Below are 21,859 nucleotides of genomic sequence, written 5' to 3' on the forward strand. Positions count from 1 at the left end.
GGGTCGCTTGTAGTGACGAACCCAAAGAGAATTATCGTCGTACTCTGCAGTTCCCCTCAGCTTTATGGCTCATTTTTCAGCTCATTGTTTTGGCTGCTGTTTTCATCGAAAAACTAAACCCACTACCTGCCCAGCACCAAACAACAGACAAGCAAGGGGGCCTGATCTTTTTTTTTTTAAGAGTTGGTGGAGACCAAAAACAAGACATAAAGGCAGTGAATATTTGCTTTACAATCCTCATTCCACTCCAAAGGAATGCCAACGTTGCTCAGTGTCTGCTGGATGTCCACATTTAGGCAACTGTTTGCTAACACGTTCAACATGACAACGTTATCATTTAAAAAAAAAAAAAAAGTACCTATACTGTGCTTTTAGTTTATTAGCCCCTAAGTGGTCAGCAAAATAAATACCACCATTCTCTGAAATGTAAAGCAAATACGTCATAACTTGTTCTTTGAGACACAGGTTCTCATTCACAGAGAATAGGTATTTAAATTTATAAATAATGCAGCGTATCCATAACACATAAGCAAGTTAAAGTCTGAACTGATGCTCATATTAAGCCTAGATGTGTAATCTAGATGTGTTTTCAAGGACTATAGAAAGTCAGTCCAAGCAAAAAGTGCAGAGGGTCCATAATACCTGGATAACATTATACAGGCACTGACATGAAATAGATTTCGACATGTTGGAAACTCTCTTAGACAGACAAGCTGCCTATCACTTAGTTTTGCAAAGCTGTGCTTTTCTTGTCATCTGTGTCAGATTTGGTACTGACCTCTCTCCAGCGAGCTCCGGCGCTGCTGGATACATACACATTAGGCTTGTTGGCCAAGTTCCTTCCAACAGATCCTGCAATCAGAGGACAAAAAGACATTTCACACACACACATTATAGGGGTTTTCCCTGAATATTACAGACTTGATGTGGCCACTGCTTTTGCTTTCACATATGGAAAATCTGTAACCCCAGAACTCAAACCATAGCATTGTGTATCTTGTCATGCATGTGGCCTCTGTATGCACTGACAAATACTTTCCTGACAGTGTGCTCTTATTTAATAAGGCAGATCACCAGGAATGATCGGCTTACGCATTTCACAAAGAAACATAATGAAATCAAACATGCAGAAATGGAAACTGAACTTTATCGTTTGTTTTTTTTTAAACTTGTTTTTCAGAAAACTAATGTGACTAAGAGTCTACAGCCATGACAGGCTATAATGCTAATTGCAAAGCAAATTGTGGGATAGATAAAAGTTGAGGTCCAAAGTTTGCTTCTGATCCTTAGCAGTCAAAATTATGTAAGTGGGGGTAACGGTGGTGTTAGAGTTAAGTTCTTTGATAACATTTATCAAGCGAGTTTGTCATGTTGTGAGCATGAAAGCGGTAAGAGATTTGTTTAGCGGTATTGGATGGTGCAGGGCTTTTGTGAGAGTTATTAAGACTCATCCCATCAAGAACATGATCATGTGTGTACTCACACGTGTGTGTACTGGTTAAATAAAACAATTTACTTGCTTGTGAGCTAGAGGAAAAGTCAGGCAATGATCAAAGTCAGTAGGATTCATGGATGTCTGTACACAATTTCACGACAGTCCATCGAATATTTGTTGAGATATCTTAGTCTGGACCAAAGTGGTGGACCAAACGACCAGCCGACATTGCCTTTTCTAGAGCCATGCCGCTTTAGCGTAACTACAAAGGGCCCTATCTTGCACCCAGCACAGCACAGCGCAAAGCCCCAACGCAAGTGTCTTTGTTAGTTTGTGACCGACGCTATCTACAGCATGCATCCATCAAAGATAAATAATGGAATTTATGGATTGGATGATTAATACCAGCAGTGTCTGCCTTTGGCACTTAGGATCAGACAGACACCTGCTTACATCTTTACACATCAATCCTGTTAATCAAATCTCACTTCGGGGTAAATGACTTCAAGAAGCGCAGACTCAAATGAGAGCAACATGGTGGTTGTGACTCTGTCAAGGACTGTAACCTGAAATGTGCCTCGGAAATGACTTACATACCGTCTCTGTGTAAAATGGGCTAATGACTCTAAATAAATATCAAACAAGAAGCCAGAGACTTGAGACAACAAACAAATCTTCTGGAGAAGACACTGCCACTGTGCAGATATGAAACTGGCAAGCACAAACATGCTGTCACTGTGTATGTGTGCTTACTAGAGTTCTATCGTTATCGCGGTTTAAAGAGTAACTTAACACCAGGCTGAAAAGCAGTGTTTTGCTGCCTTCTCTTTGGAAGTTTTGGGCCCGTTTGACCTCGGACCAAAGCCAACATCAGTGATGAAGTGTGGTTGAGTTTGGTCAGGAGCAGCATTAGGACAAACAAGTTACAAAGTAACACGTTACAGTAACTCTGTTACTTTTGGCAATAACTAGTACTCTAAAGCACCCTTTTTCAATTAAAGTAACTCAATTACTGTTACTGAAAGGCATGTTACTTCATTATTATCCCCACCAGGCATGGAGGGAATCATGCGTGTGCGTGTGTGCGTGGCTATAGTATGTCCGCAGGGTCAAGCGCTAGCGATATCTTTGAATATTAGATGGCCACGATGGAAACAACAATGACAAAAAGAAGAGAAATAAGACAATAATATATTGCTAACAAATTCTTGCATACCTATGTAGAAATTGATTGAAGTGTCTTCTCAGAATTAATTATCCAGTGTTACAATGACCTTGAATTTCAGAGCTGCATGATACAATGCATGTATCAGCATATACTCATATTATTCATTTTTAATATATATTTGCAATAATCATAATTATTCTTGAATAATAATCGCAAACAACGTGTTACTCAAACGTGTGGCAAAATATATGAGCCGGTTATCTATGTTGCTGTGTATGTAAACATGTGTGTGCAGTTTGTGTATGTATATGCTTGCTTGTATTCACGAGTGTGTTTGACCCGTTGAGTGCCTGCTGGGTGCTGCAGCAGTAATTAGCCCATCTGTTTGAGAGCGATAACGAAACGAATGGCGCCGGCTATTGCCAGTCCTCCTCCTCTCTCTTGCTGTCTCTCTCCATGCCCATTATCTAATAAGAATTTAATTAGAGGGACTGGCTGGGTGCAGGGGAAGCAGCCTTCTAGACACTGGAGAGTATCAACAAATCAATGCTTTCCAGCAGCTGTAAAGCGGCCTCAAACTGCAGGCAGAAACTCGGCTTTAGCAACGAGGTGGAAAATCTCTTCACTCGGATGAAATCCATCAGTCGGCAACATCTTGAAACAGTTTTCGGAGAGACACAACAAACTTTAAAACACTGACATGCTAACGGGTTGAAGCAAGAAACCATTTGTGAGCCTGAAAAGCTGCCCTGGAGGAAATGTGCACAATGTATTGAATCTAAGTATTATATGAACGTTAAACTCCTCAATGTCTGAATTCAGACATGGCTCCTGAGAACTTAAAGCCCTGACGCTAAACAAGACGTTTCTACCACCTTCTTCACAGAGTGCAACCGCATTTCTTGTGTTTTGGGCAATACAGGAAGACTAAAAAAGACTTGTGGGTTTGTAAAGCTTGTTTCCTGTGTACAGCAAACTTATCTGTGTCATCAGAACAAGAGGAAGTTTCTGTAAAACTAACACGAGCTGGCCTGGCTACAGCTCTGTCAGTGAGAACATCCTCCAACAGATGACTAACAGTCTTGACTAACAGAGACACCCCTGGCCAAACTCACTGAAACCTTTTATAACGGATTTCTTTTTTTCTGTTCATCATACAGATACCAGACATTTCTGGTGGTATTTGCGTTGTATAAGCATGAGATTTGACTGCGGGTTAAATATGCAACTACAATGTCAAAGGTTTAAAAAGGCATGATCTGTGATCCAAACCACTAATATTCAATGAATGCATGTGGTTAAAAGAAAATATTGATTGTGCCTTCAATGGCCACACATGGAATGTCAACCAGAATTTTCAGTACTTTGAGTTTTTTTTAAATGCGGTCTTTATCAGTGATGTTGCTTTGTTCTCCCACCTGTGGCCATGATGAGTCCTGGTGCAGAGTCCTTGGATAAAATTGTCATTCTCCTCAGCTGGATGTTGAACAGTTGGCTCCAGCGTTGGGCAAGGTGGAGAGAGCAACCTTTTCCGAGCTGAAAGGGAGAGAAGAGGAAAGTCAGGTGATGTTGTTTAGTTGCTTTCATTACTCTTCTCTCTGCTTTACAACTACTGGATGCAGAAGGTAAGGTTTTCTTCTAACAAAGACAGTCAGATATCTGCAAAACCAAACAGTTATTCTCTACAGCAACTACACATTGTTTGGAAGCAGAGGTCTCTGTGGTGGCACATCTGGGTGAAAACGTAAGGATCTGTGCAAAACACTATGCTACAGATAAGACCTCACAAGGGGCTTAGATCAGAATCAGATCCACCATAAAAATAATAAATGACAGGGGACCAATTTCTGATGTCAGCAAACAAAATCTTAAATCATTAAAGACGCAGGTTTGTTGGTGTACCTGGCAGTCCACAGTTCCTCCCAGGCTGTCGGCAGCAGGCGGCTGAAGCAGCTCCCACGTCCCCCCCTTGTCGAAAGTGATGACGGATCGCATGTTGTCCTCGCTGACCGAGCCGTTGATGAGCGTGGCGATGAAGACTCCTCGCAGTCCCTCCACGCGGTGCAGGTCTGCAAAAGGCTCATTGGCAAAATACCTGAAACACGGAGGGGATACATCATCGTCAGGGTCATGGAAGGGATGAATTTTGAACAATTCTTTTTGCTTAATGTACCCCAGTTGCTGCCTGATGCAACTACAGCTTTAGGAGCAATGCTTTACTTGCATTTAAACACCATTCACTTTTTGAATAGAGGTGTGATTTGTGGTAATCCCAGCCTGAACATGGCTAAGAAAACATTTTGCTCATTTATTTCTTGCATAAATTCTAGGGGTGTGCAAAAAAAAATAAAAAAATCGATTCACATTCAAATCGCTATTCAAGCCCTACCGATTCAAAATAGATTCATTTTTTTTACTCTTTTTTTTCTACTTCAATAACATGGGAAAAGTAACTACGTTTACGTACTGTGAATTGTTTTTTAAATCGAGAATCGTTTTTTTATCGAAAATCGATTTTGAATCGAATCTTGAGCCTGAAAATTGATATTGAATCGTGACATTTTCTGAATTGTGTATCCCTTTTTTATTTTTTATTGCTGGTTTCTCTGTACTGTACATGCTCTTGTTCACGTGGCTCGAGAACACTAAAGGGCAAACACACTCATCAACTAAACGCATCAGCATTTTGAAATTACAGCTGTACTAGGCAACCTTACACACAATGATGTAAAAAAAAAAACTGTTAACCTGTCCAGCACAGGATGCTTTATGTTAACATTAACAGAAGGCACAGGAGCCACAGCTCATTTCATCAACAGAAGACACAGCGTCAGATACACAGTAAGAATCATCGCTAGCGGGCAAACACCTGAGCCAATACTGTGGCTGCTTCTGCCAAAACAACGCAGGATCTTCCTGATGTGGTTATGGAGAAGACTTAGCAGAAAAACAATGATTGCGGAGCTCAGAGGTCAGACGGGGTTGCGGCGTCAGATCAATAGATTGTCTTTTATTAGATAAAGAAGCATTACTCGTCTGTGTTTGCAAAGCCTTTGTATTATCAGCGTTATCTGGCATTCGTAAGGAGAGCTTGAGGTCTTCCAGTCAATTCCAGAGGTTGCTATGGGAACTGCTCGATTTAATTACAAGCAAATCTGCAGATTGTGCTTAATTTGTACTGTAAGTACACACCGGCTTTATTTTTATATGCTGGTACAATTTGCTTGAGCACAGGTTCATTTCTTATACGAAGGCTAAAAGAGCAAATTAACTACTGATATGTATCCAACTACCTATTAAGCATGAAAGTTCATTCTTAACCTTGGAAACTCAAGCTTTTTTTGAGCTTTTCGACTGTGATACTAATGTCAGTTCTCACTAAACTTGTTTTCAAACTAGCCTAACGAGTTTTTGATAAATGCAAGTTGATGCCTGCCTCTGTGTGTGTGTGTGTGTGTGTGTGTGTGTGTGTGTGTGTGTGTGTGTGTGTGTGTGTGTGTGTGTGTGTGTGTGTGTGTGTGTGTGTGTGTGTGTGTGTGTGTGTGTGTGCAGTACCTGATCAGTGTGTTGCTGCTGGAGCCCTCAGGACTGTAATACAGAACATTCTCCAGTGACAGAGAGAAGGACAGGCCCTGTGTGTCTGAGATGTAGAGGTGTGTGACGTTGTTCAGGTGGTTCACACACACAAACACTTGGTCCTCTGACGCATCTGCTATGTAGTACTCCTGTTAGGAGTAGAGAGGGGCTCATCTTTAGTTCACCAACCTACTGTCTGTTTAGACTGAGGACACAATACATGACTGGACACAATCAAAATCATGTAAACATGGACTTGTATACTGTAGTGTAGTGTAGGTGGTTCTTCCATCAGAATCAGGGCGTCGATTGTGTCACATATTTTTAGAAATTGAAGCGACACTGTTCATATGCAGTTGTTTCAAGCGGTTGTCAGAGCTGGGGATGTGATGTGACAATGACTCATCTCTGACTCGAGAATGATCCCATTGCCAAATATATACAAGCTCATGAACTTGGTGATCATTTGGGGACCACAATCTTGACACCTTGACGGTCTAACGCCTCTAAACACAAGCTCTCATCCCCATTTCTACAAGATATTGTATACCCAAAACAAACAACACAACAAAAGAAAAGAAAGAAGGATGGGAACACACATTTTGTTGCAATTTGAGTTAAAATGTGAATCTGATTTGAAACACTTACACAAACAAGCCTCACAGATAAAAAGAGAGGTTTAGGATGAGAATATGAAAATGTTCTTAAACGAGGCCCGACGCTTTTTGAAATATCTTACTCTAAGAAATACCGTATGAAAAATTGTATTGGAAATTTTGCCGATAGCCAAATAATCTAGCCAAAGGTCTCAAATGATAAATCCTGTCTATACTCAAGCAGCTGTACAAGACATAAAAAAAAATAAAAAAATACTACAGACACATTTCAGTCCAAAAAGGTATTGAAAGTCGATACCCAGCCTGACTTCAACATCGATTTCTCATTCAGTCTACTGATAAGGTCTATACATTCTTCATTTCTGAGTTACTGGTGCAGTACATGTGAAAGAGACTCACTGTGATTGGATGTCGGGTCATAAACTGGGCCGCTTTCATTGGCTGGCGGTTGTAGGAGACCCAGAGCTGAACAGACGAAGGTTCATGGCTGCCAAACTGTTTCTGGAGAGGCAGAGGACACAGAGACAGAGACCACACAGTTCATTCAAGGACTCATCATTTATGTCAAACCCTTGAACATTTCAGAGGCAGCCAATCTTTGTAACACACGGTGATGTTTTTGTTGCTCAGCAGCTCCAACTTGGAATTGATATACATGCTTCATCATCTGTCACTGCACAAAGAATTCTACGAGTTAGCCCAAATCTTGATGATGATTTTTTTTAATTTTTTTTAAAGAAGACACTCTTGTCACATGTGGAGTCAAGTGAGGTTGTGGATAAGGACAAGAGACTTTGGTTATCATGACTGTCCTGATGATGTGTTTCTGTCTTAATATCCCCGCAGTACAGAGCCCGACAGCGAGTCAGAAAACATTAAACGTCCAGATTTAAGAAGACTTCCCGAGGGTTTGTGTGTGTGTGTGTGTGTGTGTGTGTGTGTGTGTGTGTGTGTGTGTGTGTGTGTGTGTGTGTGTGTGTGTGTGTGTGTGTGTGTCCTGGGGATATACTTCTCCTACTTTATTTGGATTAGTGACTCAGATTTTCATTTGTACCACAACAAATGAACTACCCACCATACATAAGCACAGCGAGGACATGATGCATATACTGTATGATGTGTGGTTCTAAGAACTTGAGCATTGTGCAAAATTGCGGTCCATCAAATCATCGGTCACAAAAATGGTTTATCAATCTAGTGTTTTAGACTGCAAAAAAATAACCATTTTAAGAAGTCATTCAGTCTCATCTCGAGCCTTCAACGCATATTTTTCATTATCAATAGAAAGGGACAATAGAAAACTGTTTCCTCAAAATCAATCAAAGAAGTGCTCCTTTCAGACAGAGCTCGGCTCCCTAAAGAGGTCGTTTTTATCATCATCTACAAAGAGCTAATTTAGTTCAGAGGGTGTGCAGTTCGCTCACATCATGTTACATGATTTCTAGGTCATAAAGGCTCAAATTTTTGATCCCCTAATTTCACTACAGATTGCCTTCTTATTCCTGTATGTCTGCAATTACAAAAACTATGTTAAAACCTACCTGCCCAAACATTTTTTGTCTGAGATGATGGACCCTCTTTTTCTCTCCTCTGTACTAGATCTTTTAAAGGGGTGATAGAATGCAAAACCGATTTTACCCTGTCATAGTTGAATAACGACAGTTCGGTGGGTAAATAGGACATACATAGAAGCTCAAAGTCCCCCTGACACCCCTTTACTATGAAAATCTCATATTTTGAAACTGCCGCTGAAAACGGGCGAATCCCAACAAAGCTGAGTTGCTTACGCAAGCGTCTCAAAATCCGGAACCTTAAGAGAACAGTCACGCCCCAATATTTACATAGGCTACACAACTGACCTGAGATCAGGTAGTCTTCTGAATCTAGCTAGGTCACGCAGATCTCTGCTATTCCATTACAAAATTCACTTCTGAAACTTTTTTATGCGAGAAATCAACCATATAAAGCTTGAATATGGGCCGCTTTACGAAAAAGGATGGCTAATTGCAAATTTTCTCCGACTGTGTGTCGGAGTTTAGTGCCGGTGTTGGTGCTGCCTGGGTTGCTACATCGCCGAGCTTGTTACGCCCGCAATCTTTTACCGCAGCCCGCAGGTTCCAGTTAATCTTATAATGGGTATGTGTGTTGAGTTATTTAAACAAACAATCGGGGAAATAAAGCCTCTTGTCCGCGAGTCTCATTGATAGAGCCGCGGTGAGATGGAGTCCATCAATGAGAGCTAGCTAGCCTCCTTCTAACTCTGACATTCACAAAAATACATTCAATTGATATCCGAAATCGGACAAGTGTTAGCTAAGCTTTGTAAGACCTTGAGGAACCTGTAATATTCATGCCGTGACGAAATTCAAACTGTAAATATACTTTAGTTATGCGAAAGTGAGCAAGCTGCGGTATTTCCCCATTGTAATGAATGGGACATATAGCAAGCAGCTGCTTTCCTACAAAGACGCCTCGCGTTCATAAAAATGCCTTAAAATCAAATCGGACACAACGGTTAGCTTTATAAGACATTGGGGAATGATGTAATATAAGTGGAGTGACGAAATTCAAACTGTAAATATAATTTAGTTATGGCGACAGTGTAGCTAGCTAGCTGCGGTATTTCCCCATTGTAATGAATGGGACATATAGCAAGCAGCTGCTGGTCCTACAAAGACTCGCCGGCGTTCATAAAAATGCCTTAAAATCAAATCGGACACAACGGTTAGCTTTATAAGACATTGGGGAATTATGTTATATAAGTGGCGGACGAAATTCAAACCGTAAATATAATTTAGTTATGGCGACAGTGTAGCTAGCTAGCTGCGGTATTTCCCCATTGTAATGAATGGGACATATAGCAAGCAGCTGCTGGTCCTACAAAGACGCCATCGTTCATAAAAATGCCTTAAAATCAAATCGGACACAACGGTTAGCTTTATAAGACATTGGGGAATGATGTATAATAAGGGCGACGAAATTCAAACTGTAAATATAATTTAGTTATGGCGACAAAGTAGCTAGCTAGCTGCGGTATTTCCCCATTGTAATGAATGGGACATATAGCAAGCAGCTGCTCGTCCTACAAAGACGCCTCGCGTTCATAAAAATGCCTTAAAATCAAATCGGACACAACGGTTAGCTTTATAAGACATTGGGGAATGATGTTGTATAAGTGGCGTGACGAAATTCAAACTGTAAATATAATTTAGTTATGGCGACAAAGTAGCTAGCTAGCTGCGGTATTTCCCAATTGTAATGAATGGGACATATAGCAAGCAGCTGCTGGTCCTACAAAGACGCCTCGCGTTCATAAAAATGCCTTAAAATCAAAGTGGCGTGACGAAATTCAAACCGTAAATATATTATAGTTATGCCGGCAGCTGGCCGCGGAGCCCCGTAGTGCAGTATCCACAAAGGGTGACTTTGCCCTGGGTATGGAGCCCAGCAGGCTGCCGCTTTCTCGTCAGACTGTGTGGAGCTCCTAAAGTCCGACACGTCTTACCAAATTTGCAATTTGCCATAAATTTTTGTAAAACGGCCCATATTTGAGCTTTATATAGTTGATTTCTCGCTTAAAAAAAGTCTCAGAAGTGAATTTGGTAATGAAACATTGCAGTGTCTGGAATATGAGATTCTGTCGCTTCTCTAATGTATGTGTATTGGGGATTCGCTCAACCAATCAGCGCGTCTCTAATATGTGCGTATGGCAAGTCGCTCAACCAATCAGCGTGCAGCTCATCTAAATATTCATGACCATACCATATTTGGAAGAAAAGCTCTTGTTACAAATAAGGCCAAAACACAGGGATGCATAAGGGCCAGTAAAATATCAACCAGGCCATTTTCAGCCCAACCAATGTTACATACCCCATTAGGAGACCATAAGGAACAGTGTGAAATACCCTATATAATCATTCTATCACCCCTTTAAGTGCTCATATTATACTTTTTTGCTTTTCCCCTTTCCTGTATTGGGTTATGTATCTTTTTTGTGCATGTTATAGGTTTACAAAGTGAAAAAGCTCAAAGTCCACCCCAAAGGGACTTACCATCTCCAACAGAAAACACTGTTCACAAACTGCTCCAAACAGCTCTATTGTAGTCCAGCCTTTACTTCAGTGATGAACATGCGTCACTTTGTAACACACGTTATAATGCTCACCTAGCTGCTAGCATGGCACGCCCTCATACTCTGCTTCTGACTGGCTAGTAGTCCTTACCTAGCTACTGCAAATGCGCGAATCCCAACAAAGATGGAACAGAAGTGTGATGCCTCACTCTGTAGCTAAAAAACAGAGGAGCTGCAGCAATGTGCAGTACAACAAATATATGACGTTTTCTGAAAATTAAACCACATAATCCTATTCTGGTACAACCTCTAAATACAATTATGAACCTGAAAATGAGCATAATATGAGCACTATAAAGTTAAACATTGTCTAGCCACATTAAATACTTTTTTATCTCCTTTTTATTCTAGTGTAAAGTCATAGCAACAGAAGAAAAGTGTCTGCATTGTAAATAAAGCAGCCCGCTGTGCTTATTACGGCTCTACGCTGTACTCCTAATTACATTGTCCTAACAGTTGACGTACTCTCTACCCTTTCTATTTCCATCTCATCCCTCGCTCTCCCAGCTGTAACTTTATATGTGGCAGAAAGCCAAGAGGCTTCATTACTTTACTCTGGATTAGTTAGGACCACCCTGTTTGAGGCTTTAACAGCAACACCTTCTTGAGTCCATCAGGGAGTTAAACAGAGAAAGATCAGTAGAGAGAAGTCAGTGAGATGAGTTGGACATTCACAATTTATTCTAGCTGGGATGTTAATATTAGATTAATATGAAGAGCTAATACTGGCGGTAACAATCGGAGCTTAGCAAATCCCGGTGCTTTCCCGTTTTGGAAACCAATATAGAACTGAATTTCAGAACCTAATTCTACTGATAGACGGTACAGAATGTTAAGATACACATTCAATTTTTACTTCAGAAGTGATCCCTATGAGAATGGTTTCTCATGCCACAATTCACCAGATGTATGGAAGTGATTTATTATCATTATGATTTAGTTTTTATTATTATTATAAAAAGTATAAATAGCCATATTATTATGCTGGATAGTTGTATGGTCTGATTTTAGATTTCTTTGGTATAACATGCACAACATAAAGCAACTGAAAATCATAATGTGAGTGAGTGAGTGAGTGAGTCTCTACTACACTGAGACAAATGGAGGGAAACAAATGGAAGTAAAGGTCCAAATGGTATAAAATAATGTAAAACAAACAAGCAGATATGCATGTTTCCCTTTGAGATGTAGAGAAAGTGGTCTAGACTTAAGAAGAATTTCAAAAACTAACACAGTGGTTCTATTTGTTCTACTCCTTACCCGTTTTACTTTAATCAGGATTTTCAGGTCAGTTTACTTTGTGAGCCGAGAGGGAAAATTTGACAGCAGAATATCAACTATGTATTTTCACATGTACAGTAAGTGGCATGGCGATTATATATTTTTCCACTGAAACCACAGCTTGCATTGCAATGGCAACTGTAAGTGAGCCACACATTCCACACTGTGCTAATGTTCTCTCAAACCGATCTTCTCTAAACTCTCAAATCCCTGAAATGAGATGTGGTTCTTAGGCCTCAGATTAACTCAGCCCGGGTGGCAAACACAATCACAGTAGGTTGGAAAGCAATACCATAGTCTGCATACAATACTATCCAATAAAAATTAACTATGAAATATAAAGTAAGAGTAAAATTATAAGAAATGTTTGCAACTTTTTTTCCAGGATTTATATGAACCTCCCTACTAACAAACAAGTGCATCCTTAAAAACCCACAAGCCCACACAGTGAGAGCTCCACTCCCACACAGTAACCAGCCACAAGGTGACATTTGTTAATGACTGGCCCAGAGGAAGAGCACACATTCGGGGTTGACATTTTATTATAACGAAAAGGTATCTGCGCCGACACCGAAACAAGCTGTAAATGTCACAGGCCAAATCCTCTGAGGCAAAGTGCCTTCTGCTAGTTTCTGCTGTACAGTTGAATCCTATCAGACCTTCATATGCTTTACAGTTCAGACAATGAGACTCTCAGGTGCTTATGTAAATGCATTATGTCAAGTGTTTCTGTCGTGCATGTGGGATTCTTTAAAATAGACAAATGGATGAAAACCTGTACCGCATCAACACTCCAGCCCAGTCTTGTGAAACAGCAGTTGAGATGCTTTCATCCCTCCTGAAGTCTAGCGCATGGTTTCTCCTCTACCCTGTCTACCTCAACTGTGTATACGTCTGTTTTTGTGGTTCTGCTCTCAGGTATAATCTCAAGTCTGGGGCTCAACTACATTCAGATTGAAGAGGCATTATTCAGGGACATGATGAGCTTTCAGGAGTTTACCACAGTTTAAAAGTAAAACATCAAAGTGAAGTCATTCCAATATCAATTAATAATTGAGAATCTAGAAACATGCATGTGGCAACCAGCACACTTATCTCCGGTCTTTGATATTTCTGTACCAACTAAGAACGGATGTGTGGTATCAGAATGAAATCAGGACTTATTTAACCAGTAAAAAAAAAAAAAAGATAAAAACCATGTGAATACATTTGTCTTCAATTACATACAGTTATATCAAAGTAGTAAGTAACATTATTATAATAAAATTGCTTAGCATGTTGAATAAACTACAGTACAGTTGTTAATAATGCACTAATCTTACTTGCAAACACATTCACTTTGATTGAGAGAGACCTGATACTTAAAGCTGCTCTAAATAATATTTTTATATTAACAATTAATGAAATAATTATGAAAAATGGGAAAAGTGTCAAACCCACAAAGATTTATCAGCCAACTCTGCAGTTTTCCTTTGCTCTACGGAGCATTTTAGCGTCATTCGGCTCATTGTTTTGGTTTTCAGGCCTGCAACTACTGTCTGTGTATTAGGGATGGGACGGTGGGGACATTTTCCCCCCCGGTTCATAAACTTGTGACAACATCGATTACGTTGGACATTTTACAGGAAAAGATATTCGTTGATATCCCTGAATATCTGTGGAGTATCTTTAAGTTTTGTTTTACATGATAACCGTGAGAGCTAATGTGTGAAAATGAACAAAAATGGGTTTTATTTATATAAAAACAAAATGAAGATGGGGGCAGGATTGCAAGTAAACAAGTACTTCAAATCAATGCAGATGTCGTTCTGTGATCTGCTGGATGTATAAATAAAAAAGAACTGTTTGCTAACACATTTGCCATATCAACTTTAATTGATTATTCCACTGTTTACAGAGATTTTAATGAATTACGCAAACTGTAAAACAAGGGGTTGCAAAAGTGGAACTTGTGGGAACACGATACTGCCCTACCTGCTGGCTGGTTTAGAATGAGAAAATAAATAATCATACTATTTTCTCTATTGCGTAGCAATATAATAGCAGCAATAGCAACTGTCAATGTGGTAACATGTAGCTCTAAACAACAGCATATCTCCTCTGGGAATTTCCTGTAAAATACCAAAACATAGAAGAGGACAGTGCCAGGATTGCCAGGAACAGTCTGTGGTATTCACTAAACTGATTTGTTTAAAAGAAACTGCAAGTAAGCAAGAGCTTCAGAAGCCACTAGAAAGTATGCTGTGCCTTAATGGGAGGAATCATTCCTTCTCCAATCTCCACTTCCTGTTTTCTTCTCAGTCTGTCCCAGACTTTTTTTGCAGATAATCTGTGATCTAAATGAGAAGGAATATGGCTAACAAATAACTGTGAAGAGAGGGAATGGGCCTTATTGACTTCCCCATTACATCTACTAAGCCAGTTATCTTCCCCAGGTCTCCTCGATGGGACCAAAGGCTGCGGTCTTTCCTGTCTGATTAGCGCTATATTCCTCAGGATCTCTATTGTTAGATAAAACTCTCCATTTCTGGCTCTTTAATTAGCTTAAGCAGCTTGGCACTGCCAAAAGCACTTGTGATATTCCATTATTCTAATCCTATTAGTGAAAGCCAAAGACAGAAGAGGAGAGAAAGTAACTGAGACTAGTGAGAAGAATCCGTCTTTTCATAGCTAATGAGCATGGTAGAAAATAAAGATAGCCCTGCTAGCAGTAGCTAGTCTATATCAACAATGTTTCATTTCCGGGATTGTTCAGGTGCCACCGGAAATTCCGCCGGATGTCCCTCATTTAGGCCTGATGTCCGTCACCTTTCGCTTTCTTTGGGTTGGCATTCTAAACCCCGGTGGATTTCTGAGGACTATGGTTAACTGCTCCTCAGATCTCTGCAGGGTAAATCCAGACAGCTAGCTAGACTATCTGTCCAATCTGAGTTTTCTGTAGCACGACTAAAACAACCTTTGAACGTACACATGTTCCACTAAAACAAGTTCCTTCCCGAGGCTATTTTGCAGCGGCACCGTTAGCGCAGCCCAAGACGATTGTGATTGGTTTAAAGAAATGCCAATAAACCAGAGCACGTTTTTCTCCAATCCCGGAATGTTGTGTGGACTAGCCAGACCTTCCTCCGCAGCGCTATGGAGGAAGGTCTGGCAATCCGAGACTAGTGATTGGCTAATAGAGCTAATGCTTTGTGACAGGTCAGCGTGCATCTTTTCCATTCCCCTCTTTATACAACCATTTCTATCAAAAAGCCAGGGACAGTGGCTGTGCTGATGGCTGCACTGGTCCGTCAGACTAGTCTCATCAGCTCTGTTCAGCTCTGGAGGTCATATTCAGAGCTCAGACAGGAGGCAGATCAGCAAGCAAACCCTGTTGTTTATCATTGAAAAGCTCTCTGTATGTACTTTAAAAGGACAAGGCAGGCAATATATATTACTGTCAACAAATCTCATGAAATGACCAAACCCTACAATTCCAATTCAAATTTGTTTGCCTGATAGCCGCACTAAATTGCCATTTTGCTTTCATTCAACTCAACATTATTTCTTTAAGTCTACTGTACTTACAACAACCTACAGCTGTTTCAATCACCTCAAATCTTGTCACCATTTTTCAGTCCCTTTTTCTCTTGGATATAGCTAGCTATCTTCTCTTAATCCTGACAACATACTGTAGCTCTGATTGGTCAACTGGCTTTCCAACACCAGAGTTTTGAATCGGAGCAATTTGAATTGCTGAACAAATGATAAATAAAGGCTGGGATTTAGAGGTCTGGACAGAAGCTATGTTAGTCCATCTCTCAATACTTTCTGACTTACCGAGTCCATCTAAGGAACTAAGAACCAAACCCACACATTCCTACTGAAGACATAATAAACGGGTCTAATTTCCAAAAACAGCTGGGCATTGTCGTTTTTAGCAAACATTTCTTCAACAAAACAGTGCTTTTGTTGGGGGCTATTTTCAGCTGCGGATTAATACACATTTGGTATGTGAGATGGACTCAAAATAAACTGTGCATGTTCATTTTAATGAAGCAACATGTCATGCATAGGGTTGGGTACCGAAACCCGGTTCCACTATTGTACCGGTTCCTACGCAAACGGTAGTATTCGGACCGGATTAGAACGCAAATTTCGGTTCCAACCATAGACTGTTAATATATACAGTCTATGGTTCCGACTGAAATATTTTCCCTCTGTCGCTCCGGACAGCAGCAGACTCTTTTTTTCTTTCTCCCTTTTCTGCCAAGTGGCACACGTGCCCGCTCGCGGTGTGACGCGTGTGTCCGCGCTATTCCCCCGACATGCACTCTACAATCCCTGCTGATAGACGCCTTTTTGTACACGCTCTGAAATGGACGTAAAAATATCACACTTTCTCTGTAGTCTACCGTTAGCTAGCTACCGTAAATGTAGGCTACTTTTAAAATGGCATATTTTCCCTCTGGGCTCACCAAAACGGACGTAAAAGCATATTAACCATTCAATGACTGCACGTGATCTCTAGTAAACATTACACTTACTCTTCTAGTCTATCGTTCAGGACAAGACCATGTAGCCTGGTGGTGTGGGGAGGCGGGACAGCCTCCCCAAATTGTCTGCCCTTTCAAACTCATACCTGGGTGTGTACAGACCTCTTGGACACCGTCTGAGAGAGTTTTTCCTGGGCAGGACATGCCATAAGTCAGGAGAGGTGTCCTATCTACTGCGGTCAAGCCAGCCTCCACTTCAAAATGAGCGGTCAAACTAGCCACCCCTATATTTCGCGGTGCGCGTATACACTTGCTATTACGGTGAAACTAAAAAGAGGGAATTTTCTGACGAAGGCAATTTCCCATTCATTTATTCTGTCTGCCTGTCTGTCTATCTGCCTGCCTGTCTGTCTGTCTGTCAGAAAGAAAGAAGGAAAGAAAGATTTTAGCACACCTCACAACCTCTGTGACAACTGCATGATATGCTGAATTCCAAAATAAGAGCCCCCCCAAAACTCAAATATTAGCTGTTTTGTCTACACATTAAGAAAATCATGAAAATAAAAGTCCTAGCTTCCACAGACCAATTTCACCTCAGATGGAGAGGACTCCTTCTCAATGTGTGATCTACAATGTTTCAGGACATTCTGATGTTGTTTTCCAAAATAAGAGCCCCCCAAAACTCATATATTAGCTGTTTTGTCCATACATTCAGAAAATCATAAAAATAAAAGTCCTAGCTTCCACAGACCACTTTCACATCAGATGGAGAGGACTCCTTCTCAATGTGTGATCTACAATGTTTCAGGACATTCTGATGTTGTTTTCCAAAATAAGAGCCCCCCAAAACTCATATATATGCTGTTTTGTCTACACATTCAGAAAGTTATAAAAATAAAAGTCCTAGCTTCCACAGACCAATTTCACCTCAGATGGAGAGGACTCCTTCTCAATGTGTGATCTACAATGTTTCAGGACATTCTGATGTTGTTTTCCAAAATAAGAGCCCCCCAAAACTCATATATTAGCTGTTTTGTCCATACATTCAGAAAATCATAAAAATAAAAGTCCTAGCTTCCACAGACCACTTTCACATCAGATGGAGAGGACACCTTCTCAAGGTGTGATCTACAATGTTTCAAGACATTCTGATGTTGTTTTCCAAAATAAGAGCCCCCCAAAGCTCAAATATTAGCTGTTTTGTCTACACATTAAGAAAATCATGAAAATAAAAGTCCTAGCTTCCACAGACCAATTTCCCCTCCGATGGAGAGGACTCCTTCTCAATGTGTGATCTACAATGTTTCAGGACATTCTGATGTTGTTTTCCAAAATAAGAGCCCCCCAAAACTCATATATATGCTGTTTTGTCCATACATTCAGAAAATCATAAAAATAAAAGTCCTAGCTTCCACAGACCAATTTCACCTCAGATGGAGAGGACACCTTCTCAAGGTGTGATCTACAATGTTTCAAGACATTCTGATGTTGTTTTCCAAAATAAGAGCCCCCCAAAACTCATATATTAGCTGTTTTGTCCATACATTCAGAAAATCATAAAAATAAAAGTCCTAGCTTCCACAGACCACTTTCACATCAGATGGAGAGGACTCCTTCTCAATGTGTGATCTACAATGTTTCAGGACATTCTGATGTTGTTTTCCAAAATAAGAGCCCCCCAAAACTCATATATATGCTGTTTTGTCTACACATTCAGAAAGTTATAAAAATAAAAGTCCTAGCTTCCACAGACCAATTTCACCTCAGATGGAGAGGACTCCTTCTCAATGTGTGATCTACAATGTTTCAGGACATTCTGATGTTGTTTTCCAAAATAAGAGCCCCCCAAAACTCATATATATGCTGTTTTGTCCATACATTCAGAAAATCATAAAAATAAAAGTCCTAGCTTCCACAGACCAATTTCACCTCAGATGGAGAGGACACCTTCTCAAGGTGTGATCTACAATGTTTCAAGACATTCTGATGTTGTTTTCCAAAATAAGAGCCCCCCAAAACTCATATATTAGCTGTTTTGTCCATACATTCAGAAAATCATAAAAATAAAAGTCCTAGCTTCCACAGACCAATTTCACCTCAGATGGAGAGGACACCTTCTCAAGGTGTGATCTACAATGTTTCAAGACATTCTGATGTTGTTTTCCAAAATAAGAGCCCCCCAAAGCTCAAATATTAGCTGTTTTGTCTACACATTAAGACAATCTTGAAAATAAAAGTCCTAGCTTCCACAGACCAATTTCACCTCAGATGGAGAGGACTCCTTCTCAATGTGTGATCTACAATGTTTCAGGACATTCTGATGTTGTTTTCCAAAATAAGAGCCCCCAAAAACTCATATATAAGCTGTTTTGTCTACACATTCAGAAAGTTATAAAATTAAAAGTCCTAGCTTCCACAGACCACTTTCACATCAGATGGAGAGGACACCTTCTTAAGGTGTGATCTACAATGTTTCAAGACATTCTGATGTTGTTTTCCCAAAATAAGAGCCCCCCAAAGCTCAAATATTAGCTGTTTTGTCTACACATTAAGAAAATCATGAAAATAAAAGTCCTAGCTTCCACAGACCAATTTCACCTCAGATGGAGAGGACTCCTTCTCAATGTGTGATCTACAATGTTTCAGGACATTCTGATGTTGTTTTCCAAAATAAGAAGCCCCCCAAAACTCATATATTAGCTGTTTTGTCCATACATTCAGAAAATCTAAAAATAAAAGTCCTAGCTTCCACAGACCAATTTCACCTCAGATGGAGAGGACTCCTTCTCAATGTGTGATCTACAATGTTTCAGGACATTCTGATGTTGTTTTCCAAAATAAGAGCCCCCAAAACTCATATATTAGCTGTTTTGTCCATACATTCAGAAAATCATAAAAATAAAAGTCCTAGCTTCCACAGACCAATTTCACCTCAGATGGAGAGGACACCTTCTCAAGGTGTGATCTACAATGTTTCAGGACATTCTGATGTACAGTTTCAAAATAAAAGCCTGTCAAAGTCTTGAATATGAGACAAATTAGATATGATTTTGGATTCAATTTAAAAGAAAACACCCTGTTATCAAACAATAAATCCACTTTAGGGTTATATTACACGACCCCGTCGGTGTGACTCATTAAGTATCAAGACATTCTGATGTACAGTTTCAAAATAAAAGCCTGTCAAAGTCTCAAATATGAGGCATATTTAGGCTGGTGACAAATGGTCAAAAAGGGCTTTTAGTTTTGAGATACCCCTACTGGAGGTTGAACTAAACCCAACAATGTTTTTCCTCATCCCTAGGGTCTCCCATATATGAAATTGATTCTTGGCTAAAGATATTTTACTGCTAAGATTGTTAAATTAACAGATATTGTTACACAACCCAAAACCAAAGAAGGACTAAAATATAGCCTGTCCATGGGAGTTAAGGCATCTAAACTAATGCAGATCAATCACACAAGCTCTGAGAGCTTTGAAACTTAGCATGTTTGTAGTCAGGAAGTTGCTTTACCTACTAGAAAAGACTGGATATGAATATCATGATGTATGGAATAAATAAAGACATACCTAAAATAGGCGAACATGCGCAAAAATTAATATCTATGCAGAATGTTTTCATTTACTTTGTGGTTACTTTTCCAGGGATTATAATAGAAACACATATGATTTCTTGTTGGAAAAGTGGGGTTGTGCTTAATCCAGCAATACCAAATGTGTAAATATAGCATGACAAATCAGGGTGTTCTTTCACTCAATGCATGATGTGTCTAAAATGAAAGAAGATGGAACACTGACATAATTTAGTCTCAAGTCCAAAGCCCATTATCAGTGGTATCATATGGCACCTTGTACTATATAGTCCATATGGAAACAAAGATTGAAATCAAAAGATAACACCTTACCATTGCACAAACAGGAGACCAGGATTCAGGATTGCAGTTTGACCTTAATGAGCCTTTTAATAAAACTATAATTTAACACAATACAAATTAAATGACTGTCTTAAACAAACAAATGGCAATCTAACAAAATAAACACTGTGAGGGGGAATGACCCCCCTCATCACTGAATCTCAAGCTCTTTCTAGCAGCAACCATTTGGAACATGAACTGCTTTTGGTAGTCATTCTGGGGGTTAGGCCATCTCCAGTGGCCACTTTGGGAGGTCAGCTCCCCATGATGTTACCACTGCAACACACCACTGTCACTCATCCACATTGTCACACAGTGACAAAGTGGGTCATATTTGGATAGCCTGGGAAAGGGCAAGAGCAAGACTCTGTGCAGGTCAAGCCCACTGAAAGACACTGGCATTTGGTAGCATCGTTACAGTTTCCGTCTTTACAGTATAGTAGTGGGTGATGTCTCTAACTTCTTTAGGTGCTGGTGTCTTCTGTAACATCACAGGTTCAATGCACCCATCTTCTTTGAGCCTCCATCCTCCAACTGGGTTCCAGAGAAGAGGTTTGACCAGGTGGCTGTCACGCCACACCGCTGTTTGGTACAAGGCTCTCAGCACTTGTTGGCCCAGTACTGGCGATATAGGTGCTGACAAAGCTACATACAGGGATATTCTTGAGCAAAACCTGTAACACTGTGCGTGATTTGAGGCTAGGGCGAGGTGCACCTTCCAGCAGGACAATGACCCCAAACACACCTCAATCAAATAGAAAATCTGTGGTCAGACTTAAAGATTGCTGTTCACAAGCGCAAACCATCCAACTTCAAGGAGCTGGAGCAGTTTTGCAAGGAGGAATGGGATGATGTAGATGTGGCAAGCTCATAGAGACTTATCCAAAGCGAACTTAGAGCTGTATTGCTGCCGCAAAGGTGGGCTCTACAAAGTATTGACTTTAGTAGGGGTGAATAGTTATGCACATTGACTTTTTCTGTTTTTTATTTCTAAAAAATAATTTTATGTATATTTTTCTCATTTCACTTCACCAACTTAGACTATTGTGTTTTGATTCATCACATAACATTCAGATAAAAAACCAACATTGAACTAAAGCCTCTAATGTAACAAAAATAGTAGGTAAAAGCCAAGGGGGTGAATACTTTTGCAAGGCACTGTACATGCAATACACCTTGCACAGTCACATTCTTGTCTAATTGTTGAATGTGATGATACAGATGTAATAGTTTTGCTGCTATACTATTCAAGCAAAGGGA

The 21,859-nt window shown here is 40.1% G+C and overlaps 1 protein-coding gene across 1 annotated transcript in view; it reads right to left on the minus strand.

The window, feature by feature from the left end:
* The window catches only part of sorl1 (sortilin-related receptor, L(DLR class) A repeats containing), a 103,177-nt gene that overhangs the window by 29,214 nt on the left and 52,104 nt on the right, over positions 1-21,859 (minus strand). Inside the window, 5 exon segments of the mRNA XM_039784500.1 lie at positions 779-852; positions 4,022-4,139; positions 4,506-4,698; positions 6,159-6,328; positions 7,196-7,297. Coding sequence (XP_039640434.1) covers positions 779-852; positions 4,022-4,139; positions 4,506-4,698; positions 6,159-6,328; positions 7,196-7,297 — 657 coding nt within the window.

Source organism: Perca fluviatilis, chromosome 2 (assembly GCF_010015445.1).
Source record: "Perca fluviatilis chromosome 2, GENO_Pfluv_1.0, whole genome shotgun sequence".
Lineage (NCBI taxonomy): Eukaryota > Metazoa > Chordata > Actinopteri > Perciformes > Percidae > Perca > Perca fluviatilis.